The sequence below is a fragment of the Hemicordylus capensis genome, chromosome 3, assembly GCF_027244095.1.
Source record: "Hemicordylus capensis ecotype Gifberg chromosome 3, rHemCap1.1.pri, whole genome shotgun sequence".
Classification (NCBI taxonomy): domain Eukaryota; kingdom Metazoa; phylum Chordata; class Lepidosauria; order Squamata; family Cordylidae; genus Hemicordylus; species Hemicordylus capensis.
This window is the reverse complement of record NC_069659.1, coordinates 354148309-354175127: the sequence shown is the minus strand read 5'-3', so window position 1 is coordinate 354175127 and position 26819 is coordinate 354148309. Positions and strand designations below refer to the sequence as shown.

Genomic DNA, 26819 nt, shown 5'->3' with positions numbered 1-26819 from the left:
TCTCATTTACCTCTCCCTCCCACCACCACCACCATGTTTAGTGAACAAAAGGAGAGCAACACCTGCAGAGGGCTGCAGTTAGGATTCATTTCAGCTGGGGTGAAGCATGAAGTGGTCAAATCAGAGGCTTTACAGAAAAGGATCAGGGGGGAGATGCCTTTCTTATAAATAACTTTTGGCCACAATATTTTAAAAATCCATTAGATGTATAAAAACGTACTGTGATATTTGTTCCTGGACCAGATTTTGGGGTCGGCACTGCACCAGTAGCTTCAAAATATCTCTATGGTAAAAAGCCAGCATGTTCCTCCTGACTTCACTTCTTAGTCTGCAGTGAGCAGCTGTCTTTCTCTTGCCTTGATTCTCCGCACATCTGGTCCCTGTATCCACTTGTCCTCTTTCTTCTTACTGTAAACTCTTTGGCATAAGATCATCCTAATTTTGCATGCAAGCATCAGGTATAAGTGCAGCCCAGAGTAATTACAGAATAACTATATGAGTGTGTTTGTTTGTTTTTTAAAAGCAGATTTTGGTTGTACAGCAGCATCAGTCAGCTTCTTTCTCTTATAGATAGCACCTCGTAGTAATGAGGAGATACTTTAGACTGTAATGTGTGCTACTTTGCTGCATGTTTTACAGATGTTCTTAGTTGTGCATTTTAGGGAACATTAATAACTGGGCTTTGGGAGCTAAATCCGTACTTAACCCTCAAGCATATTTATTTATCATATGTATATACTGCCTGAGATATGCATCTCTAGGCAGTGTCTCTTCAAGTATGTGGCTGGCAAAGGGGAAATAAGCCAGTAGGCAAGCCCAAGTGGGAGTTCTTTGTATGGGGATACCCTATGCTGATTCTCTTGCTTCCCTTGACTTTAGAGTCCTTGCATAATGCATGGTGGAAGTTAATAATGGCAACAAGTTCTCTCCACATCCTGCAACTCAATGAACTATATGCATGGCATCGGTAGGACTGTATAACAGGCAACTTCCTGGCAAAAGAGGACTGAAATTGTTCATGATTTGCCAGTGGCTTATTCCACTTAAGAGCAGACTTAGAGGCAGATCTGTCAAAGATTGTTTTGAGTCCGACTGTCACATACAGTGTTACTTGAAGCAACCCTTGGTTTTGGTTATGTGGAGAGGCCATATCTCAGTGTTAAAGCACTAGTTTTGCTTGCAGGTCAGTCCTTGATCTCTCCAATATGAAAGATCTCAGCAGGGTTGAAAAATGCCTCTCTTTGTCTGAGACCTTACAGAGTGGTAGGCAGTCTGTATAAGGCCAATTTCATATGATCCTATATAATCCTGTTGCCAAGAGTAGTCTACTGGTCTCTTCTCTTCTGCTTTGCATCTTCTGTCTTCTACAGGTGATTCTCTGCCTTACTCGCTCTCTTCTCCCTCCTCTCTTCTCCGCCAACCCTGACAGAATGGCCTTGAGCCTGTCTTAGTGTTTGAGATTGACAGTAACACCAACACAATTAAAAGGAGGCCGGGGACAGTCAACCAGGTGAAGAGCATGCAGTGTGTGGCTGTCTTGGCTGGATTGCCCTTCTCTGTTTTTTGCTTGTCTGACACCAAGGGCAATGTTGTTCTTGGCTTGTCCTGCTTTAAAACAAAGGCCAAGGAAGGCTGTTGATGGTGTTGACCCTCTAGGAGCTCTCATTGGGTGATGAGGGAGAAAGGGAGAGAGATGTCATGCAGCTTTGCATAGTGCATCTGGAGCAGGGATGGCCCTTCCATGAGGGTAGGGTGAGGTAGCTGCCACAGGCTCAAGAGGGGATGTAGGAGTGGTAATTGCCAGCCCACCACCACGGGTGCCATTCCACAGGACTGACTGCCACCACCACTCTTCCTCAGTCCACTGGGGCATGCCTCTTTTTCCTCATCCTTCCCCCCCACACACACCCTGCTCTCTCCCATGTGAGCTTGGAATGTTCTGCCACCACTGCTTGGCTGAGTGGCACAATCTGAGAAGGCTCGTGTGCCAGCAGTCCGAGAATGCTGAGCACCTGTTCATAGAATGTGGGGGTGGGTGTCCTCAAATTCTTGGGCCACCCCTGGCCTGGAGTAGGGAATGAAGCTTTGTGACGTTAAGTGAACTTCAGCAGTGGTGCGTATGCTGGTAACATCCAGGCTTGACTACTGCAATCCGCTCTACGTTGGGCTGCCTTTGTACGTAGTTTGGAAACTTCAGTTAGTACAGAATGCAGCAGCCAGGTTGGTCTCCGGGGCTCCCTGAAGAGATCATACTGCACCCATTTTGAAAGAACTACACTGGCTGCCAGTATGTTTCTGGGCGAAATAAAAAGTGATGGTCATTACCTATAAAGCCCTTAACTGCTTGGGCCAGAGGTATTTGATGCCTTCTTCATCAACCCCACCACCTCTCAAGAGCATCTGGGGAGGTCTGGTTGAGGTTGCCAGCAGCTTGGTTGGTGGCGATTTGAAACCGGGCCTTTTCTAGAGTTGCCCCGGGACTCTGGAAATCACTTCCTAATGAAATTAGAGTTTCTCCTTCTTTGAATGTTTTTAAGAAGGAATTAAAAACATAGCTGTTTAGCCAGGCTTTTAGTTTATAGTTTTAAAGTTTCGGTTTTTGGAGTTTCTACTGTATTTTAAATTGTTTTAATTACGTTAATGTTTTAATGGTTTTTATATTGTGAACCGCCCAGGAACTTTTTGTATATGGCAATATATAAATGCACTAAATAAATAAATAAATAAAATAAAAAGAGACTTGCTGGCTCAAAGCAAGCAGGTCCATCTAGCTCAGCATTTCTGCAGTGGCCAACCAGATGCCTTCCCCAAAACTGGTATGGAGAGGTAGAAGGCAAGATAGCACCATGCTGCTCAATAGAAAAGGAAGGAGGGGGAGAGAGTTTAAAAGGAATAAATGGAGGATATGATTTTCATGGGGGGAGAAAAGGAGAAGTAGGTTCCATTTGGCATTCTTCTTTAGGCAATAGAATGTCAAGGGCCAGCACTGGAACTAACCAGTCTGTGGGGTGTGTGTGTGTGTGTTTTATTCTGAAGTGGTATGTTGCATTTAACTCATTTTCTGCCAGTAAATGTCCAGAATTTCCCTGTAAAGAATTCCTCTGCTGCATTTTGGACAACTGCTGAGTCCAGCATTGACCGCTAAAAGAACTGCAGGTCACCTGATCTGGCACCTTCCTCATTTTTGCATCTGGCATCTTTTTTGTGTGCCTGGAGGGATCTTTTGCAGAGATGGTTCTAATCTTTCATTGTAAAACTTATTAATATTCACATCCTTGTATATGAAAACTTGACATTCCACTAGAACCGTTTCCAACAAAAATAAATGTTGAAACGCCTTAGAAAACGCTTTTAGTCCTGGCTCCTGTCAAGTTGGGAGCAGGGCAGATGAAGCAAGGCCTGCATTCGCCCACAGGAAGCTGCCAGGGCCCTTGGTTCAGCATTGTGGGCCCTGCTCATGGCTCCCCTGCTGACTGATATTCAGTTGGCAGGAATGAAAGATGGCGTCTTTTCAGTTGTGAACCCTTAGATTTGGAACACTCTCCCAGAAGAGTTTCGCCAGGCTCCCTCCCACGGGGTGTTTAAAAAGCCTCTGAAGAGAGGCTCTTTAGTGTTTTATCTTCAGCTATATCTGGTGGGTTTTTAACTTTCAGCATTTAAATTTGATTTTAATGGGGTCCTGTTTTTAGTTAGTTTTGCTTATTTTATTAATATTATATGGTTGTTTGTTTTATCCTTTTCGTGAGCTGCCCCAAGAATTATTGCAGAAGAGGGGCAGGATATAAATATTTTAAATTAATAATATGCAATGGTAGTGGTGATCCATAGCCAAGTCAAAGAGCTCCAAGAGCAACCCCTCTCCTAGTTCCTCTGGTGAGCAAGCCAGCCTGGCCAGGGAGCTGTTGTTGAAATCAGGGGCAACAATCTGACCCACTCTGGACTTCTGTTGTTAATGTGACATTTTCAGGTACAATGTATTAACTGTGCATTGTAACCTTAAGTACAATCCAGGCTCCTCCAAGAGAACACTTCCAGTTCCCTTGGCCTAGAAAACCCCTGCCTTAAACTGTGTAAGTCAACACAATCAAGAGGCTTCCTTAGTGCTCTGGCTGGTCTTCCAGACAGTCTTTCTCTTCTTCAATCAGAGCTGAATCACTATCTGTCACCCTGCAAGTCTAAGGGTAAAAGGTCTCACAGCCAGCTTGATTCCTGGCAATGATGTGTGGGTGTTGGTCTCACATCTGCTTCTCCTTAATGACACTTCTCAGTGGAAAGTGAATCTGGGCCAGTCAGGAGCATGCAACTCTTCAAAACAAACCAAGCTTAGTCCTAAACTTTGGGCTAGATGTGGATTTCTCCTTTAGATGAACAAGCCTTTATAGACAGGCCTACACAGTCTTTCTGCTGGTCAAGATTGTTTCCCAAAATGAATTTCTGCGTCTACTGCTGCCCTTGTAGCTTGAGCAGAAGTTGCTCGTGTGTGCATGCATGCCCTTGGACAAGTTTGCTTCCCCTGTTGAATGTGATTGTGTTGTACATATGTGATGGAAACAGTAATGGATAGTTAAAAGTTCCTCAAAGAAATTGTTGGAGAACTTTGGAATAACAGATATGTCTCTGCAGTAATCTGTTTGGATTTGAAGACGCTCTTATATGTGATCAAGGATACTGCGTTATAACTTTGCAATATTTAATTGCCTATTTTTCAACACTTGACTTGAGGGCAGCTCTCTTCTATTGTGGCTCTTGTCTCAAATGCATTCAGCCTCCACAGTGAATTAATACTGCTCACCATTACTTCCAGGAGATCTAGGCTAATTCTGGTAGAGCACCTCTATATAAGGAACAACGAATCTTTTTGCACTTTGATTTCTTATGGCATAAACGTTTGTGGACTTGTGCCACAATAAATCTATTAGTCTTTAAAGGTGCTCTCAGACTTGGTTCTGTTTGCTACAGCAGAGCACTGCAGTTGCTATCCCTCTGGAAATCTTTATGGCATGTATTTCTTCTCTTGCAGTATTGCCTGATATCGTGTCCTTCTCCCCACTCCCCAATCTTTTTTTCACCCAAAATGGCAACTTAGATGTGTATACTGTTAGAATAGAATTTTAGTGCTTTGTTTTCCTACTTTCATCTCTCCACTTCTATCTACAGAGTGATGACCGATCCACCATCTCACCAAATTCACCTACTTCTCAAACAGGTAAGGGATGGAGAAAGGGGAACTAAATGCTGAGAACTCCACAACGGCTGCTGGTTTGCAAGCTAGACTTTTCTCTGCCAAGGGTCTAGGATGATTCTGTGTAGTGCCACAGGCAAGTGTCAAGCTGGCATTACAAGTTAAATCAGAATGTTACACGTGCATATCTAGGCAGGCCAATGCACAGCAGATATAGCTGCTCGGTAGCTTTATAGATGGTGATTATTTTGTTATTATTCTGAAGCACTTATGTAGTGCGTCCAAGTGTAAAGTATGCTTGGCATACATTGTCTTACTGTATCCTTGTATCTGCACTGTAAGTTATGTCAGTTTTGTCATCCACATATTGCAGATATTGGTGGGGGCAGATAGGCTGAGGGTTTTGCCTAAAGCTCCTTGCTGAGCTCATGAGGTGAGATTCAAACCAGGGACTTCCTTATTATGATTATTAAAAATATTTATACCCCGCCCCTCCAGTACACTACACAACAATAAAACAGATACAATATACAATAAAAGCAATAAAATTAACCAAATTAAATAAACAAGTTAGAAGTCAGGTTAAAAACCACAATCAGTATTAAATTGCAGATTTAAAAAAATTTAAAAGCTAGAAATTGAGAATTATAAGAAATAAAGAACCTACCAGACATAACCACAGAAGGGGCATTAAAAAACCTCTTTGAAAAGATGTGTTTTTAGTTTTTGAAAAACACTGAGAGAGACCATGGCGAAGCTCTTCAGGGAGGGCATTCCAAAGCCAAGGGGCCACAACCAAAAAGGCCCTGTCTCTAGTCCCCACCAACCGGATCTCTGTTAGTGGTGGGGCCATGAGCAGGGCCTGAGACGAACAGAGGGCCCTGGCAGATTCATGTGGGTGAATGCAGTCCAACAGGTACCCCAGCCCCAAGCTGTGTATAGTTTTAAAAGTCAAGACCAGCACCTTGAATTTAGCCCAGAAGCGGACCGGTAACCAATGAAGCTGCCGCAGGATGGTTGTGATACTTATGAAGCAACTTGCACCCACAAGCATCCTTGCAGCAGCACTCTGGATTAGCTGAAGCATCCGAACAGTCTTCAAGGGCAGATCCATGTAGAGCACATGCAGTAGTCCAATCTGGATGTTACCAACGTATGAGTGACTGAGGTCAGGTCCGACTTCTCCAAATAGGGTCGCAGCTGATGTGCCCGCCATAGTTGGTAAAAAGCGCTTCTGCACACCATCGTCACCTGCGCCTCCAAGGACAACGTCGAGTCCAGAAGCACCCGCAAGCTGCAGACTTTGTCCTTCAGAGAGAGTGTGACCCCATCCAAGACCAGATTTACCTAATTACTCGGATGATCAGTTCTACCAACCCAGAGTACTTCTGTCTTATCTGGATTAAGTTTCAGCTTGTTTGCCCCCATCCAGTCCTGAACAGCCTCCAAGCCCCGGTTCAGAGCATCCACTGCCTCCCTGGTGTCTGCTGATCTAAAAGATAGGTGGAGCTGGGTGTCATCAGCATATTGATGGCACCGCAGCCCATACCCACAGATGACCACTCCCAGGGGTTTCATGTAAATGTTAAACAGTATGGGGGACAGAATGGATCTCTGTGGCACTCCAAAGGCCAAGGGGTGGAGCAGGCATCCCCCAGCACCATCTTCTGAGTGCAATCCTCCAGGTAGGAGCAGAGCCACTGTATAACTATGCCCCCAAATCCCAACCTGGAGAGACGTCCCAGAAGGATATCTGCAAATGTTTAAAAGGCAGTCATAGGGAAGGCCATCATATAAGCAGTGTTTCAGATGTATGGACTTGTGATGTCATAGCTGTGAGAACCAAGGGGTCGGACTGCTTGGTCTGGGTTCAGAAATAAAGGGCTGCCACAGCCTGAGCCTCACAACTGGAGCTGAGGGCTTACTGAGAGATGGATTTTCTAGGATCAGGCTCCTTTGGACGCAGCATAGATCTAACCGCACACATGCAGTAAAACAGAAGAGACCTTTTTGCCCCAGAGGATTGCAGGAGTATCTGTGACCCAAAGGCTTTTGGAATGAGCTGTTCTTGTCTTTATAATGCTGAGCTGAGTGGTTCTGCTGAACCAAACACATTTTTAAAATAACTTATTTTATTTTATTTTTCCACCTTTTGTGTATCTGAACATTCAGTTCACCTTTCTTCCCCGTATCCTGGCTCCACTGCTGCTGCTGCTGTTCCTCCTTCCTATAGAAATCCTCCTCAGCGACCTGAGAGTTTCCTTTTCCGAAACTCTGCAAGGGATGATGCAAGCAAAGGTGGGCAGCATGGCTGGGCATGAAACAATGTCACTCAGTGGTCTCAGTGGTGTTGTTGTTGTTGTTGTTTCTATTGGTTTATGCTATTTACACACAGTCTAGCACAGGCATCCCAAAACTGCGGCCCTCCAGATGTTGCTGAACTACAACTCCCAGCATCCCTAGACACAATTTTTTGTGGCTGGGTATGCTGGAAGTTGTAGTTCAGCAACATCTGGAGGGCCACAGTTTGGGGATGCCTGGTCTAGCAGATGTTATTGACTGGATTTGGTACTTTAATTATTGGATCCTTTCCAAGGGTCTAGGGTAACTAAAGAAGAATTAAAGTTATTGTTGTAGTATTCATGTTGTCCTGAGTAGTGTGGCCTTCTGTAGTAGTAGCTGTTGTTATTTTGTTTGTTTGTTTTTATTTATTTATTACATTTTTATACCGCCCCATACAAAAATGTCCCTGAGCAGTTCACAATCTAAAAACCTTTAAAACATTGACACAATTAAAACAATTTTAAAATACAAGTAAATGAATATACATATATATCTTCAGCTACTTTGGTCTAGTTCTTGCAGATAGTGGCAAATCTCCATTCAGACATGAAATTCACTAAAGGAATTTGGACCAGTCGCATGCACTCCACCTAACCTACCTTACAGGGCGATTGTGAGGATAAAATGGGGGGGACCATGTATGCTGCCCTGAGTTCCTTGGAAGAATGCTGGATAAAAGTGAAGTGAATAAAGTAGATTCAGACCTCAAGTGGGAAATCACATGCTTGAGTGCTCTTCCACACAAAAAACATTCTATCCACATAGAAAACTAGCATGGGGGAAAAGCTAAGTTAAGAGCCTTCTCCTTCACAACTTGTTTTCTGTGTGCGAAGAATTTTTTGTGGAAGAGCATTCAGTCCTGTGACCCCCCACCTGCAATCTGAAGTCAAGAGTCCAGCTATAGATACTACTACTTCATTTGCTGTTTAGGCCTTTGCTTTGAAGACTCACCTTTTGTCTGTTGGGCTTCTTGTGTTCCACCTTCTAGTATTTTGTGTTAGTGTTTGTTTGTGTTGCCCAAATTCAGCAGAAGCCCTCTTGAGGCATTTCAGGAAGTGAGCTGACAATTGCTCATGTTCTCTGTCTGAATGTATATGTAACAGGTTTATATCCCACCATTCCACCATGTAAATCTTCAAGACAGCTTGAAAACATTTTTGAATTGAGTTGTTTACGGTCTCAGCAGAGGTGAGCATCCACCCTCGAGCAGACTCCCCTGCCCTGCACCTGATGTCTGTTGGGGTTCTGGCTGCCTCAGCCCCAGTGGTGGTGTAAAGAGCAAATACATTAACCACATTAAAGGAGCAGTTCCCACTCTCCATATGATCCTTTATTACTTTCTTGTCGTTTCTAGCCATTGCGTCACTGCCCTCTTCTGCCTCAACTCCTACTAGTAGCACTGAAGACCATAGAGAAAACCATAATTCCAAGCTGCAGGAAGAAGATGTTGAGCTGATAGAGCAACTACGGAAAGTACGTAACACAGGTTTTACTATTGTGTGGAAGTTGGAAGAATGTAATAATTATCTTGCTAGATAAAGCCCAAGGCTCATCTAGACTAGTCCAGCATCTTGTTTCCAGTAGCAGCAAGCTAAGTGTCTCTGGGGAGCTCACAAGGAGAGCATGAGGGCCACTCCTAGGACTGGATGCGTAGGTGTCCTGTAAAAATAAAAATGTACAGAAGCTGCTACCAGGCCCAAGATTGTTAATCTTCTCCCAAGAGTGAAGATATGGATGGGAAGACTGGCGTAAATTAGTGCATTCTCACTAGAGGTATACCTCGTTACTTGTGGGGTTTCTGTTCCTCACCTATTACTGCAAGTAATGAAACCATGAGTAATGAGGCATTATGCCTATAGGAAATGGGGGGTTAGGTTCCAGGATTGACCACAAAAAGTTTTAAAAGAGCAAAAATCATTGCAATTGTTTACTGTACTGTGCTCTGCGGGGTCTTCATGTGCCCAGGAATGACCTCTGAAACCCCCCAAAAGGGCAAAATAATCCTTTTTTTAAAAAAGAGCCACAAAATGGCGGCCAGAAGTGACCTCCGCACTCACTTCCAGCCCTCTAGCAACCGTTGATACGTGGATTTTAACCCTTCCGTATCTGCGGATAATGAAATCGGGATGGGTGTCAGTTAGGCACTGGTGAATATGTGGAACAGCGAATAAAGGTTCCGCATATAACGACGTTTGCCTGTACCTCATTTTGTTTGCTATCTAGAAAAGTACACTTCTAAAACAACAGAAATGGCTCCAGTTCAAGAGCGGTGAAATATTTGGAGAGAGAGGTTGCTAGTCCACTGTTTCTAACCATCCCTTAGTACTGTCTTGCTGGAAGGGCTGACAACTGTGGCCCTCCAGCTCTTGTTGGATAACAACTCCCAGCGTTCCTGGCCACAGTGGCCAGTAGTTGGGATGATGGGAGTTGGTTCACCTGCAGGAGGGCCAAGGTTGTGCAGCCCTGCTTTAAGGCATGACCACATTTTTTGTCACATTTGCAACAGCAGCCTGACATGGCTGCCACTAGAATCTGCTCACCCAAGAAATGTGATAGATGTTGCTGGCATCCTGGAATAAAATGTCTTCCATAGCGTGGCCTGCACCATTGATCTGTCCTGCTCTCTCAGCGTTGTATTACTGCACAGTCGGCTGCATCCTGTGCTACATGTTTTGTGCACAAGGTTCTCTTGCAAGTTGGGCTCCGGACTAAAACGTAATGTGTGAAGGGCGTATAAGATGTCTACCCTTACAGAGCCACTCCTACATTCTCAGATGTTATCTGATTAATGGTACGTCAGTGTATGTATACGTCCGTTCCATAAGAGCCTGTTTTAATCAGAGGGAAAACTTTTAGGAGCACCTCACAACCCAAACTGGTAATGCAGGTTATGGCTCAAGGCAGCCATACCCTCTTTTCTCTGCATTCCAACATCATCTATAGAAGGCACTTGTTGGCCTTCCTCTTGCACCTAATGACTTAATTGTGCCTTTGCCACAATTTCAGGGTGTCTTTTTTCCCCTCCATAGTGGTGGAATTGAATGTCTCATCTGTCCATCCTTTTTACAGAATATCGAGTCACGGCTGAAAGTGTCTTTGCCCAGCGATCTTGGAGCAGCGCTGACTGATGGAGTGGTGCTCTGCCATTTAGCCAATCACGTGCGGCCTCGTTCCGTTCCTAGTATTCATGTACCATCACCAGCTGTTGTAAGTATCCAGTGGGCAGCCCTGAGGTTGCTTGTAAGAATTTGCACGATTCATTCATGATTTTGGTGGTTTTGCCCCACCTTCCTATTGAAAGCCTCTCAAGGTGGCTTATAAAAACAATAACACAACTTCAAACAGTCATAAGAACTTACAGATAAAAACATTCAGTTTATGCAATCTGAAATAACAGAAGTAGAGCAAAGGACCAGCCATGCACTACATTTCAAGTGCTGACGAAATAAAAACCAGGAGGGAATTGGCCTTAAGGACTTCCCAAGGTGATCTGGTACTACTGAAGATAAGACCTTACTCCTAGAGGATGTCCACTTCCAATAAGGAAGATACTTAAAGCAGGCCTCATTCCTGCCTCAAAGATTTCAGTGTATGAGGATATTCATATGGGAAGAGGAACTCAGATATTCTGGACCAGTGTTTTCTGTAACAGAGATTCTCAGGTGTTGCTGACTACACCTCCCAGCTGCAGTGACCTTTGGCTGGGGATGATGGGAGTTGTAGTCAACAGCCTCTATTGATCCCTGTTACAGGAAACACTGCTCTGGATCCAGGCTGTTAAGAACTTTATAGGTTCAAACCAGTATCTTGAATGTGGCCTGGAAACTAACTGCTAACTAACAAAGGTCTATTAACTACTCCAGATTCAGAACTGCAGTGACATGCTTAGAAGTCAGACTGGCTAGTGAGGTCCTGTGGAGTTCTTTGAATTCCCATGCAGTGTGTGCCTTGGTTTGTGTGGTCAAATCCTCTGGGCCCATTTGCCCTCCAGATGCAGCTGCAGTGCACCAGCACACCGTGGCCTGTGCAGCCAGTGGGTGGATGGTCCTACTTTGTGGGCAAAGATTGAACAAGATGAGCTTCTCGTTCTGATTCTCTGACACTGCCAGCCTTTGCTCCCTTCCCCCCAGCCTGGGAAGGACTGAGAATTCATTATTTAAAGAATGTGGAGACTTCTTCTTCAGATTTCCCTTAAGCAGGGTGTTCTCAAACTTGGGTCACCAGATGATGTTGTATTACAACTCCCATCCCCTGCTGCAATGCCCAAAGGCTGTTGCAGCAGGGGATGATGGGAGTTGTGGTCCAACCAACATCTGGCAACTCAAGTTTGAGAACCCCTGTCTTTAAACTTTTCAAGAAACTCTTCATGCTGGATTGATCTTTGTGTAAATAATGTTCAACGAGAAATGCAAGCTGTTTTAAGATATATAAAAATAAGGGAGGTTTGCAGGGCAGGTAGGGACTCAGTCAAGAACCTATTACTTTCCCCACAAACTCTATTGTCCTGCAATGTAACAACATCCAAAGTTAGAGGCGACAGCAGGAGAAAAGGACTAAGAGATAGGTGGCACTAGGGGAGAAGGTTATAACGTGTAAACGAGAGAGCAAGGGATTCGGACGTCCTTCTGCATCTACCTTTTCTTCTCCAAGTGGTGATCTGAAGTGCCTTGGATCCCAGCCACCACCACTGACTCCTAATAGTCTAATAAGATCTCTGAGTCTAGTTATAAGGCACTACTGATTAAGAAAACCAAGCTCCCCCTTCCCTCTTTTCTGCAGCCTAAATTAACAATGGCCAAGTGTAGACGCAACGTGGAAAACTTCCTGGAAGCTTGCCGAAAGATTGGGGTGCCTCAGGTAAGAGAGACAAAGAAATCTTCATCTTTATTGTGGGACAGACAGACACATTCACATATGTTCATGTTGTTTAATCTACTAGCTTTCCAACAGCCCAGTTTTTAGTAGCATGGTATCAGAATAAGCCACCTTCCGCCTTGAGGCCCAGATTGAGCATATGTGCCTAGAATGCCACCTGCTGTATCACAACAGTTCAAGCCAGTGTTGTGATTATACAATACCAGACAAAAAGATTTCCTATCCTGAAAGTTTGCATTCAAAAATAGGCACAAAGGAAAAGGAGTTAGAGAAGAGAGCAAAACAGGAAAAGAGATCATAGCTCTGCCAGTTCTAGCTTTCTTAAGCGCCTCAGAAGAATTCCCCATATCCGCTCAGTGTATTGAGTTGAAAGATGTAACAACTGAAATCGGGTTTGGGTCTCTTGTTGACTTGTGTTGAAAATAATTGTGTTTGAAGGAGGGTCATCACTCATGTACAAATATCCTTCAGACATGAGAATAAGTCTGTTACTAATCTGTACAAAACCAGGGAGGGCCACTCTGGTCTGGTTTTGGCTCATATGCGCCACACCCACGATGGAACTCCTAGTGTGTCAAGGACTGCTATCTCTACACACTTGGGTTAGGCATGATGTTCTGAAAAATGTGTAGACCCACCAAAACCAAGTGTGTCTGAGGGTCTGGGAATGATTCAGGACACTATGTTTAATGGGATATAGGTACAATTTATATTTGCATGTGGTGAGAAAAACTTTTTGGGGTCACTCACACAAACAGAAACCATAATGGCGGGCCAGGACTGCCCTCAAATGATGTATTTTGCAATCTGAGAGAAAATGGAAGACTACTAAGCTTTATTTCTGGTTGTGTGTTACTCAGATTCCAAAGCTTTCACTTTTCATTTCTTTTCTTTTCTTTTTGTCACTGACCTAAGCTCCTATTATTAAGTAACTTTAAATGATTATTGTAGAGTGATTAGTTTTCAGTTAGATATTGTAGTATTTGACTTGGTCTCTGACAGTAGATATCCCGTCATAAGGTCCCACTCAGCAGCTGACATCCTAGTTTTATGTTGTGCTAATCATTTTTAGACTTGACAATTCATCTTTTGAATGACAGAAGCTTCTCCATGGCAGCACTGAGGCTGTTCAGCACATCCTAATCCTCTTCTTTTGCATCTGAGTTTTGCTCACTGTCCTTCACATCAGGCCCACTGATGCAGTGTTCCTGCATTTGCACCAGTCCTTTAGAATGGATATTTTTCAGTGGTCCAGTTTTACTCTAAATCTTACACAGGGAGTGCTAGCCTTTTTCTGCAAGCAAGTTAATTTCTTTATAGTGCCACTTTTTGGACCCCAAATCATTAGCCAATCAGAACAGCTACAAGCAGCTGTGTTGGCAAGAGATCTGTGGGCCTTTGTTGGGGTATGAGGTGTATGTCACTTTGAATTGCAGTCATCTCTCGCCAAATGTGGTTTTCCCAGTCACGGTTTTGAGTATCCACGACTGGGAAATTGTGACCTGTCTTGCCAACCACGACCGAATATCCGGGGTTTGGCGAGAATTTTTTAATGATTTTGAGGGGTTTTCTGCAATTTGCGGGGGGGTGGTCAAAGGTTCAATCCACTCATTCCTCTTGCTGACACTGCCAATTCCTCACGATTTAAAGTGACTTTGAGTGGTTTTGCGGGGTTCAAAATTTTCCAGAGGTTCAATTTGCTCGCTCATCTTGGTTATTTTAAGGGATTCTGGGTGTGTTTTCGCAAATTTTTTGTATTTTCCTTTGATTATTTGTTTATTTATTTATTTTGGTCTTTTCGTGACCACAGTTCCCCTAACCCCCTGTTTCTCATTGATGTCAATTACTTGCCAACCACAAATTTGCCCATGGTGAGGTTTTGCCAGAACAGAACCCTTGCAGTTGGCAAGGGATGAAGGTACCACCAATTAGCATTGCAGTACTTCCTACTCCAAACTACATGTCAAAATCTTGAAACTGCAAGAGCAACAAGACTTCAGACTTGCCACACAAGCCTCCAAGTACAGTCATCACAGCTGTGCTGTGCTGTGCTGTGCTGTGCTGGTGCTCCTCCTTCCCTTTCCTAGCCTCAGGGAGATCCAGGGACATACCTCTAACCTCATTGTATTGTTCAGCATTTCACTTGGCACTTTAGGCTGAACAGCAGCTAACACAGTTTCAAAATTAAAGAACACATTCCTCATTCCCCATTTAGACTTGGCAGCACTCCCCTCCTCTTCCTTGGTGTTCCCCTTGTGCTGCAACTTTCATTGCAGCTTCTCCCTCCTCCTCAACAGTGGCCCTGAGCTGAAACTTTGCTGGAGAAAGAAGAGGCAGGCAGAATTTGGAAGAGTGGAAGCAAGAGCTGCATTTGACCGAACTCGGGGCTGCAGATGACTTTCAGGCTGCCCTTTGCCAGCCCCAAGTGTATGAGTCACTTGCTGCCGTAGTCCAGACATCTTGGCCATACGGTGTTTTAAACAACTCAGACTCACTTATCTTCATCTATCTCTTGGAGCTAATTAATTAATTTACCCATCGACTAGCGTCTCCTGCCCCCACTCCATTCATGTTCTCAGATCAAAGTCCTACTTTATTTACGGTCTTTGACCAAAAGAGAAATGAAAATCTTCACATAGTTAACTCAAGCAGAATGGGTCCAAGCCAAGCATGTTCAAGGGACTTAGTGGGTAAGTGGAGGTTATTGTATGCGTTAGGGATGATTATGTAAGAGAATAGAAGATGGGACATGGACTCAAGGCTCTTGGTGTCAGTGGAGTGACACACAGGTGGAATTTACCTGTTCTGAGAGAGAATGGGGCAGGTCTTACTGGCCAGCAATGTAGCTATAATTGAATGGGGGGGGGGCAGCAGGGGACAACAAATGTCCCTAGGCCCCTGAGGGAGGGAGGGCCCACTGGCTGGATGGCAACTTGCTATTTGCTCTCACTCTTGGAGGGAGAAGGTGGGAGAGCAGTCTCCCCCCCCCCTCACCCAAGGGGGGGGTTGAAGGTGGGAGGGCAGGGACCCGTCTTCACCTTTTGTCCCTGCTCTCCAACCTTGCTATGCCCCTGCTACATGCACAGAGCTTTGAACCCCTATTCTCACTATATTACAACCAACATTCATTTTTAGTTTAGTTTAAAATGCCCCCAGCATAGAATCAGGGGTCCTTTTCCTTTCCTTTCTTTGCTTTTCTTTTTTGTGTGCAGATACAAGAGATGTATACCATGCAAATCAGGTTCCTCAAAAGTGCTTTGGGCTTCTCTTCCCAGAATAGCAAACTGCAGATTGAACAGCCTTCCCTACCCCTAATTGGATAGAGCACTGGTTCAGTTTATGCTTCCTATGAGTTTTTGAATCAACATCAAAGCAAGTAGGCAAATGTCTGGCCTCTACTTTTGGAACCTCACTGAGTCATCCCTTTTCTTCCCTGTTGTAGAACATGCTGTGCTTGTTGAGAGCCTCTGCCGGAAATGGGCTACATATTAGAAGCAAATAGGCCGCACACAACCCAGAAATCCTGGGTCCAGGGGCAGGTGTGTGTTGCCCCTTCTATTAACTTGTGTGTGTGAACAATCAAGAAAAGGTTCTCAGTATGGCGCTATGTGGAAATACTTACCTTTTGAGAGGGCAGATTAGACACCTTTTTAAAGCTGTTGTTCTCTAAAGGTAGTATCTTGCATAGAGTCACACTCTGCTCCCACCATCCTAGCACAGTTAACTTCAGCTGAGTGATTTGGTGGGCACAGATGTCAACAGAACCAGCTTTGAACATTGATGAGTTTTGCTTTGTCCCACCCCAACCACCTCTGCTGTCAGAAAAGTGAAAAGTCAAAAAATGTCAGTCTTAAAAATGAGCAAATGGCTGTTGATAAGCAATGGAGCACTGGGCACTTATGCAGGATACTACACTCAGAGACCAAATTTGTATTGCTAAACAAAATGCAGCTTTTGTGCATCTGCCATTCATTCTAGTGGGGCTTCCCCAAGAACAGTTCCCACTTTGAGTAACACTTCCTGGAAAATAAGGGCCACCTACATTCATAACAGTGTGTGGCCATTTAAAAGACCTCTGCCACATCCTTATAATTTATAGGAGGCTATTTGCTTGTGGTTAAATAGTGATATATAATTAGAGGTAAGAAGTTTGGAAGTTTCTGTTTGGAAAACAGATGTCGTTGGGCTTCCTTGACTACATCGTGGATGCTTGCATGGCTGATAAGACTGATGCTAATTTTTTCTCTCTGTCTGTTTTCCCTTCCTGCTCACACTTTGGACAGGACAATCTATGTTCCCCTTCTGACATTCTCCAGCTAAACCTCAGCGTTAAAAGGACAGTAGAATCTCTTCTTTCTCTGGGGACAGATTCAGAAGAACCCAGTCTTGTCTCCCTTTCTACCCAGCTATGTGGCTTTGCGGCATTTTACTGTGCTCTGATGCTAATGCTGTCTGTGTTCTATCACTGGGTCTTTTTCCTTTAGCTGAAGCTCAGGGGTGCCATGGACTTGCTCCAGCTCTTCCAAGCAGTTGGTAAATGGTCTGTGTTCTGGTTGAGAATTTTGTATGTGTACGTTCTTCCCAATGCACCAGCAACCCACTCTGTGCACTACAGAAAAGACTCTGGAAAATCCTGTTGCTGATAATGACCTAGTCAGTTGGAGTTTGCTGTTAGCAAAGTGATCCAAGAGTCTTGAATTCTGTGTGGTTAAAAATAATCCCCCATATTATGTAATTGGAGTACTTTATGCAAATCCAAAACAAAAAATTGTAGACAGTTTGTTTTAGTTGTAGTTTGGGATAGTTTTGTAGAACAAAAATCCCCCCCCCCGCTTGCCCCCACTTTCTTGGGGTGGACAAATAGAGACGTTGATGAGAATTTGTTGGATAAAACTCATGGAATGTTGAAAAGGGAGCCAAGGGAAGACGTGGACACTGTGCTGAAGGAAGCATCACCACCTTCCTGAGATTAAGATTTCCCACCTACACCTCGTTTGGTATCTTAAAGAGGAAACAAACAATGAAATGCTTTTTCAAGCATTTCTTTTCTCCACATTTCTTTTCTCCAAATTATCCTTTTTTTAAAACAAAGTGGAGATTGCTCAGGGTTCCTCAGCAGCCTCAAGCCTTCTCAGCAGGGGCCTTCCTTTCTGCAAATCGTGGCATCCTCCCAGCCATGCTGATTTGTGCCTTTCCTGGCTACGGGGGCACTGCTACATTTGCAGAGCAGGCTGTGTTGTCCAGCAGGATGTGCGATGGCAGAGTTCTAGAGCTGGCGTTGATTTGATTTGAGTGGCCTTACCTACGTAAATAACTTCCCGCGTGAGGTGGAGGAGGAGGTCCTCTAAAACATTTGTCTTCTCTTCTGAAACTAGAAAAGCCAAATCATGTAACTTTTCTAATCATGGAGGTGAAGAAGCAGTCTTGGTGAGTCCCCTCCTCTGACATTACGTTGCTTTGTGCAAGTGGACTGCTTGTGCGGGCAAGTGGTTGTACAGACAAGCCCAGCTGAGTAAGGTCTGCACCAGCTCTTTGTGCTGCCTCCAGGAATCACTAGGAAAATGAATCCGCTTGCCTCACATTTGGGCTCCTGCCCACCCTTGCACAAATGTGCCAGTGTCATTAAGATCTCCCCACCCCCAGTTGATAGAATTTCTCATTAACTCTCTCAAGATCATTGCAGGCAACATCTCTTTGCACTTTCATGTGCTTAGTGTGTGAGGCTTTCTCCTTTTTAAGAAATGCATGTGAGGAATTGTTAGCTCTCCGCTTGTGTTTCCGTCTCTTAGCTTCTCAATAAATAGTCACAACTTTGGAGAAGCTACACTTTATAAAAAATCCTGTCCACGCTAACTGTTAACTGTCTATAGATCTTAGTTTGCTTTTCAGTTTATCAAAATGTTCAGAATGGTGCACAAATTATATGTAAGTATATTGCAAGCTGGACAGTTCCTATTATGATATGTGTTCTCACTGTAAGAGGACAGGAGATGCTGGAACCCAAACTCTTCTGCAGCAGCTCACCTTTGGAAAGGCTGGTGGGATACATGAACTCACAGAAGCTCCAGCCTGCCATGAACCCAAGCCACCTGGAGCACCCACCAGGCCTGGGCAATGAATGCTCAGGGGGTGAGGGGAGTTTGGATGGAGGCTATACCCACTTGCTGCGCCCTTGCACCACAATCCCAGGGGCCCACCCAGTGAGTCAGAGTTATCAGCCTTAGAAGATGAGGAAGGGAATGCAGGAGAGCTGGCACCACCTGAGACCCTCGATCCAGAAGAATCACTGCCCCCACCTTGCCCAGAACTTACTCCCTTGCCTCCTTCTGACTCTGAGGACTCCCTGGAACCACAACAAACAGAGGAGGAATCACTGCTCCTCCGGAGAAGCCTGCATATAAGGAACAGGGTGCAGCTCCTTTAAATGACTGCAGCCCCTTGAAGAGATAGGAGGAGCCTGAAACAGGGTTCCTGGAGCAGGCCCTATTTAAGAGCTCAGTCTTGAAGGAGCAGTTGCTGAGGCATCTTTGGTGTAAAGCCTTCCTTCCTGCTACTGAGCTCTTGCCTTGACTCCCTGGAGCCTGACTGACTGCTTGCCTGACTTCGCCTTTGGCTCCTCCTGTGTACTATCTCCGGCTACTGACCCATTGCTTGTCTGACCACGCTTCTTGCCTGTTCCTGTTGGACTGCCTACCGGTACTGACCTTTGCACGTGTGACCTTGTCCTTGCCTTATCCTACGGACTGCTTTCAGGCTTCGACCCTTGGCCAGACCACTATGATATCACGGACCTGCACTACCCTGATTGGCTCACCTGTTCGTACCAAACACGACACAGCCACAGAAAGTCCTACTCAGGCTTTTGAGATTTCACTTGACAATGGCCCATGTGCTTTCATTCTGCTGGTTCCTGCTGCCATCAGGGCTAGAAAATTAGCTTTTCCTGCTACATGGAAACACATTCTCAGGATGCTGAATTCTTCTGATACCAAATACCCTGCTTACACAGTGTGGTACCTCATGTAGAATACGCACAGCCCTGCTTCAGGGTGTTTAAGGTACTTTTAACAGCATTACTGTAAATGCCTCTTTGGCCTAATGGCTGCTCAACAGCTTCCTTGGATGGGGGAGCATCAAGACGCACTTGTTTTCAGCCAGCCTTTCAGAACAGCATCTTGACTATGCACAGTTTAGCTCAGGGATCGTCCAGGCTGAAGCTTCAGCCTTTTTAGCCTGTCCGTGCTCTTGCCTTTCTCAGGGAGACCTTTACGCTTAAAAGTGGATCTCAGAGCACAATGATTTGCCTTTTGCCTGAGGCAGGTATGGTTGAAAAGGCAGTGACATCTGAATTGCCTTAGCTTGGCGGTCTTCAATAATCAGGGCAAGCCTTTTAGAATTTGTCCTTCATGCTCTGGTGCTCAAACTTGCTGGAAGCTTCAAGCTTGACAATGCAGAATCCAAGAACAAAACAGGTTCTCTCTATTTTCACATTTTGAGAATGTGCGTTCATAGGCACTGCTGTAACCAAATGCAAGTCAGGGGCACGTTTTGTATGGGGAATGAATGATGGCATGAGCTTCCATCTTGGGAAATATGAATGTTGAATGCATGCAGTTGGGTATATGGAAGATGCATACACATCTTGATTCAACCTTGCTACATATATTCATAGTTCCCAAATTAGGTTCTCCATCAGACAACTGGTCAGGGTACTTAAAACCAACTTAGATCCCTAAGAGGGAGAGCTTGGTTGGTCTGTAAGTAGTGGGAGTCCTGTGACTATGGAGTCTCTAGGCCAGGTTATCATGCTACCCTGAGCTCCCACAAAGAATGAGCCGCTTCCTGCACTGGGCCGCCTCCTTCCAAATAGCAGACTTTCTCCTACAAATGGGTAGGAGAAATGGGCTGAAGTAGCACAAACCTTTCCCTACCTTAGAGACACCTGAGCTAGTGCTTGCCTTGTTTACAGTCCACAAATCTTACAATTCTAACAGGCATTTTGGCTAGGTTTGTGACAGTACTTTGCTGGATTCATATCGTGTTTAAACAAAAGGCCAAATTCCCCTTTCTCAGCCAGGATGCCTGCTCAGAGGGACAGAAATCAGAAGTCTTGTGTGCCTCTCTCTACCAGTGAAAGATGCCCCTTGTAGCCAGACAGATGTGCTGAAAGACAGCTAAAGGTCAATGCTCCCTCACAGGGCTGTGTTTAAAATGCACTTTTTGAAAAGGATTAAAAAACTTCACCAAGAAAAGATGCGTGCTGCAACCTGTGTCAAATTCAGCAGATTCAACTTCTTCTTCTTATTATTATTATTATTATTAATACATTTATATCCCGCTCTTCCTCCAAGGAGCCCAGAGCGGTTTACTACATACTTGAGTTTCACTTTCACAACAACCCTGTGAAGTAGGTTAGGCTGAGAGAGAAGTGACTGGCTCAGAGTCACCCAGCTAGTATCATGGCTGAATGAGGATTTGAACTTGGGTCTCCCCGGTCCTAGTCCAGCACGCTAACCATTTTATCTGATTTTGATTGCCATGGGGAAAGGCAGTGAGTTCTGCAGGGCTCTGAGACCCCCCACACCCAGTCACTGGGAAGCTGCTTCGCTAGCTTTTTCCCTCCATGCTTCCAAGCATATCTTAGCAGCAATAAGGGCTCACAACTGGTTTTGTTTCCTCAATGAAAGCTGTGATTCTCAGGAAGCTGACTTCTACGCACAAGATCACATATTGTTCCTTCAGAATCGTGGCATGCTCGCACCTCAGTAGTGACTGAATGCATCCAGTTCTTAAATGCCTAGTGGTTACTGTGCTGATTGTTGAACTAATCCCTAGTATTCCAAAAGGTAGATGAAGGAAAACGTTGAGTGGCCCAATCCACCTAGAAGAAAGCTGTACACGATAACCTGTTAGATTACTTCCTGGGAGGGGGCATGGGGCAAGGACCCCGCTTCCTGCATTAGTACTAAAATAACGAATTGGCTGTGAACAAAGTTATTTTATGGGGTTTGCCTTTTTAAGGAAATACCAAGGAATTGATTCCTGACCCCTGCTACCTCGGCAAAGAGGCACCTTTTAAACGTAGTGATTCTCTTTATTTAACAGGTGGAGAGTAACTGGCCCTATCCACCCCCAGCACAGTATTTCCAGTTACTGTTGCTGGTTTCTATGTTTCTTTTTAGATTGTGAGCCTTTGGGGGACAGGAAGCTGGCTTATTTATTTATTATTTATCTGTGTAAACCACTTTGGAAACTTTTGTTGAAAAGCAGTATATAAGTAGTTGTAGTTGTAGTTGTTGTTACTAGATCTTACTCTCTCATAAGAACAACCCTGCTAGATCAAGCCCTAGGCCTATCTTGTCCAGCATCCTGTTTCACACAGTGGCCTACTAGAATCCTCTGGGAAGTCCACAGGCAAGAGGTACGGGTATGCCCTCTCTCTTGCTGTTGAAAGTGCTCCAGGCCACTGATCACCTTGGTTACCTTTTTCTGCACCTTTTCCAGTTCTAGAATGTTCTCCTTAAGATGTGGTGACCAGAACTGTACGCAGTACTCTACATGTGGCCACACCATAGATTTGCATAAGAGCATTCTAATATAGCATTTTTCTTTTCACCCTTCCTAATGATCTCTAGCATGGAATTTGCCTTTTTCACAACTGCCATGCACTGAGTTGACACTTGCAATGAGCTGTCCAGGACATCCTCAAGGTTGCTCTCCTGGTTAGTCATTGTCAGCTCAGACCCCATCATTGTGTATATGTAGTTGGGGTTTTTTGCCCCAATAGGCATCACTTTACACTTGCTTACACTGAACTGCATTTGCCATTTTGTCTCCCACTCCCCCAGTTTGGGGAGATCCTTTTGTTGTAGATTTCACTACCCTAAATAGTTTAGTGCCATCTGCAAATTTGGCCACTTGGCTGCTTATCCCAACTTCTAGATTATTTATGAATAAGTTAAAGAGCACTGGTCTCAGTACAGATCCTTGGGGGACCCCACTTTTTACTTTTCTCCACTGTAAAAACTCCCCATTTACTCGTATCCTCTGTTTCCTGACCTTCAATGAGTTCCCAATCCACACATGAACCTGGCCCCCTGTCCCATGACTGCTAAGTTTATTCAAGAGCCTTTGGTGAGGAACTTTGTCAAAAACCTTTTGACAGTCCAAGTATACTATGTCAACTGGATCACCTTTATCCACATGACATTCACAAAGAACTCCAAAAGATTAGTGAGGCAAGACCTGCCCTTGCAGAAGCCATGCTGGTTTTCCTTCAGCAAGGCCTGTTCTTCTGTATGTTTAACAATTTTGTCCTTAAGTATACTTTCCATTGATTTACCTGGCACAGGAGTTATGCTAACTGATCTGAGGTTTCCCTTTTTGAAAATCGGATTTACATTAGCTACTTTCCACTCCTCTGGAAAGCCTGACTGTAGGAACAAGTTACATATTTTTGCTAGGAGATCACCATTTCACAATTGAGTTCCTTCAGAGCTCTTGGGTGGATGCCATGTGGCCCTGGTGATTTGTTAATTTTTAGTTTTCCAATACAGTTTAGAACATTCTCACTTGTCACATCAAATTCACCCAGTTCTTCAGCCTCCAGGTCTGAAAAGCTCAGTTCCAGAGTGGGTATCCTCTGGACGGTCAGTATCCTCCACCATGAAGACAGATGCAAAGAACTCATCCAGCTTTTCTGCAATTTCCTTATCCTTCTTAATAATCCTTTTCATCATCTAAGGCTCCAACCACCTCCCTGACAGATTTTTAAGTCCAAGGTCTCTTTCTTTCTAGGCATTATTTATTTGTTTGTTTATTTGTGTGTTTGTTTGATTTAAATGCCACCCTTCCAAAAATGGCTGAGGGTGGTTTAACTTTTAATAATTAACTTTTGTTTGGTCTAAGCCAGGGGTTCCCAACCCTGGGTCCCCAGATGTTGTTGGCCTATTAGTTTCCAACCACAATGGCCCAATTGGACTGGAACCCTTGGTCTAGTATATAACGCTAACATTAAGTAGCTCTAGCATTAACAGGACAGAAAATTCAAAGAGCTGATTCTCAAGTAAGACACTGAAATTGCTTCAGGCACTCCCATCTAATTGCCATGTTCAGACTCTGTATTGGTTTATGTTCAGTCCTAGACAATGATTCTCCAGTGGAACGGAGGGGAAATTAATATCTATTGAGCTGAGTGAGATGACACATTGGGCAAGACGAGGATAATTCGATCCATGCCCATAAATGTAAAAGTAAGTCCACAGGGCTGTCTTTGCAGGATGTGTGCATTGATCAGTTGAGCTCTTGTCACTGTGGCAGGCCTGCTTAATGCAATATGTCTGTATTTAATTTCACCATAGCTTCCGAGGACTGTTTGGGTGCCTCACTGGGTGGCTCTGTGACCAAATGTCAGTCTTCTTCCGTGGGTACAAATGCCCACTTCCTTCTCAAGGCAGTATTGCTTTGAGTAGGAATAATTACCACTATTTTTTGTACTGTTCAGTTTGGGGCTAAAATTAACTGTTGTCCATGTTGCCTCTTGAATACTGAGTTGCCGAGGCAGGAGTTGAACAAGCACCACCTTCTGTGCTGCAAATTGTGAATTGAATTTGATTTTTCCAAACAAGTGGCAGCTACTTATTTGGAACACATGTATGTTCCAGCTTGTCTGGGAGGAATATGGTTTCCTAAATGGCTAGCGCTCAGGGTTTCACACATTACGTGTTGCTGTGAGGTGGGTTAGGCTGTGGGCTTGTTTTAGCATCTGAGCATTTGGTGAACATTATTATTGAAGCGCAAGCATCAGATCCCAGCCCCAACTGGCACTCCTTTGCTTGGATTTGTTTCTAGAAGATCTGGGAGTGCAAACTAGCTCCCGGGAGGTTGGTTTGTGGACACATAGAAACTTGGAAGAAAGAGGAGTTCCAGTGCTGCTGGGTGGGGCGTGCTCTCATATGCCATTCCAGTTGCACACTTGATTCTCGGCCAGGCACAACACAGGTGCCAGAGCTTTGGACATATGGCAGGCTGAAGTCAGTTGGTTCACCTTTCCTGAGGCAGTGCCAAAGGTCACCCTTCGTCCTCTCTATGAACAGGACAGGACACTTGCCACCTGACCCCAAACTCCCAAGGATCGCTTTGACATAGGAAAGGTGCAAGATTCCTCTTGCATTTGTGGTCCTCCAGGAATTGTCCTCACTCCCACTGTCTGTGGCCCATGGAGCACAGAGTGGCCGAGGGAAGCAAAACACAAGTGGAGAAGTGTACTCCAGGGCCCTCTGCAGTGTTGCAGGTGGTGCCGAGGCCCCTCTCCAAGCTTGCGTGCTGCTTCCTTTTGGTATTCCACCTGCGATTAGGCCTGGGGCCCTTTGCTGTGACACACTGCATACTGCTACAGCCACAGTAAAATAAGGTCTTTCCCCTGTGGAGGAAATCAAGTCTTATATCATACAAAATTTGCAATTCATAGCATTAGCTTCGATATACTCCCTTCTCAGTTCTTGCACAATAGCTACAGGTTTAGCAACTCCAGTACTATAGTTCTGAGATTTTCCTGAAGTCCTGCCTCTTGCTTCTCTATCTGTGGCATCAAACTTCTTCCATTGCTGCTTTTAAGTATCTCGTCAGCATCCACTTTTCCCACAATGCTTTTCTTTGACCCCTTTACCGCATCCTAGATTGTGAGGTCCCTGAGTAGAAACTGACACCCCTTTCTCACATGCATTGCCTAACACTATTCAGTGGTCCCTTGCCAACCGCATGGCTTCTGTTCCCGGAAACACTCTCAGTCATTGACTTCAATGGGAGACATGAGGTTAGGGGAATTGCGAGTGCCAAAGTGCCTGAAAACACACATGCAAGTGAAAAAATCCTCCCATACCCCCAGTATAGATCCCCCGAGCCCCTGGAAATGACTCCCAAACCCCCCAGAATTGGCCCCCAAATCCCCTGAAATTGCCCTCTGACCATTGGATTGACCCCGAAAAATGGCCGAAAATTTAAAAAAATTAGTTCCAACCATGAATACTCAAGTTGCGGTTGGCGAGGGGTGTGACAGTTCACCAGTTATTGATACTCAAATTCACGATTGACAAACCCACAGTTGGCGAGGGACAACTGTATTAGTGCTCAATGCATACAAAAGGGGACCTATATATGTCTGGGCTGCCGTCTATAGCTCTGTCTCTTGGATCCAAAACCAGTGCTTGGTCATCTTGTAGGCTGCAGCACTCCATGTAGTTTTAATTGTGTACCTGATGATGATGAAGAAGAAGAAGCAAGTTGCTGCCTGCAAAAGCTCATACCTCAGTAAATGTTAGCCTCTAAGGTTATGATGCACTTTTGGTTGCTATAGGCTAATGTCCACTGCTCTTCTGGCATCTGGAAGCATTTGTGAGGGTTTGGGCAGGGGAGTGAAATCCCAGTCCTCAAACCTGCTGTCCACTTTTCTCAGAGGAGTCCCTCAGCTTGCCACAAGTCCTCTCTGAAAGCAGCAAGGTTTCATGGTCAGGAGTGGGATTGCAACTTGGCCTGCCCATACTCAGTTTGCATGAGTAATGCCTGAATTTGTCAAGGAAATGGAGCGCTTCAGTTATATGAATAAAAATGTCTTGAAACAATGGACTTTGTATATTTTTAAAAAGCTGTTTCTAAATAGGGATATTTTAGGGATATTTTCTAAGGAACAAGAGTGCCTGTGCGGGTGATTGGGCTGCACAATGAATCAAACTTTCTTAATTGTGTATTGTTTGAATGAAAGAGAATTGTTTTAACCCCCACTCACCCACCTCTCTACTCAACTAGTCAAAGGCAAGTATTTAACAAATAGCCTATCTTGTTTAGCTTTAAGAATGTATTAGTTTAGTCAGGCCTGCTCAGCTTACTACAACTCCCATAATCCCTAGCAACAGTGCCCAATGGCCTGGGATTATGGAAGTTGTAGGCCAACATCTGCAGGAGGGCCTCAGTTGAGCAGCCCGGGTTTAGGTGCATCTAGCAGCTTGCAAGATTCTCTCTTCAATTCCTCCTCATTCTTGTGTTTATGCAAAGAAAAATGTTTTGTTGGCTTATTCTCTCTGTATCAGATTTTCCACACGAAGTATAATTCCATCAGTTTGGTTTAGTTTAAACTTAGAGCAAATATTGCCTGTCCCTCCTTCACCTTGTATTCCTTAAACATTCTCCTTTTGTATATGTGTGTGAGAGAGTGCGTGTGTGTGGTTTTTGATATCTTTTTTAAAATGAGTGTTGATTTAAATAAAGTTACTGTCCCAGAGTCTGGCTGGCTTGTTATTGTTCACTGTGTCACCCCTACTGCTGTTTGCTTAATCCAAAGATATAGGCAACTTGTTATAACCAAATGTCTTGTTGGAGAAGCTTCCTAAAGAGGAAAGCCTTGAACGATCTGCATGTAACGGAC

At 44.5% G+C, this 26819-nt stretch overlaps 1 protein-coding gene across 7 annotated transcripts in view; it reads left to right on the top strand.

The window, feature by feature from the left end:
• Window positions 1-26819, top strand: part of LRCH3 (leucine rich repeats and calponin homology domain containing 3) — a 127166-nt gene that overhangs the window by 94746 nt on the left and 5601 nt on the right. For 3 of the 7 annotated variants that reach the window (XM_053313254.1, XM_053313251.1, XM_053313253.1), the window contains 6 exons: window positions 5158-5206; window positions 7355-7480; window positions 8880-8998; window positions 10595-10732; window positions 12305-12382; window positions 16684-26675. In XM_053313254.1, coding sequence (XP_053169229.1) covers window positions 5158-5206; window positions 7355-7480; window positions 8880-8998; window positions 10595-10732; window positions 12305-12382; window positions 16684-16884 — 711 coding nt within the window. In that variant the 3' untranslated portion in view covers window positions 16885-26675. Of the gene's footprint in view, window positions 1-1429; window positions 1511-5157; window positions 5207-7354; window positions 7481-8879; window positions 8999-10594; window positions 10733-12304; window positions 12383-16683; window positions 26676-26819 lie in introns of those variants that run through there. The other 4 variants (XM_053313257.1, XM_053313255.1, XM_053313252.1 and 1 more) reach the window with 2 other exon arrangements.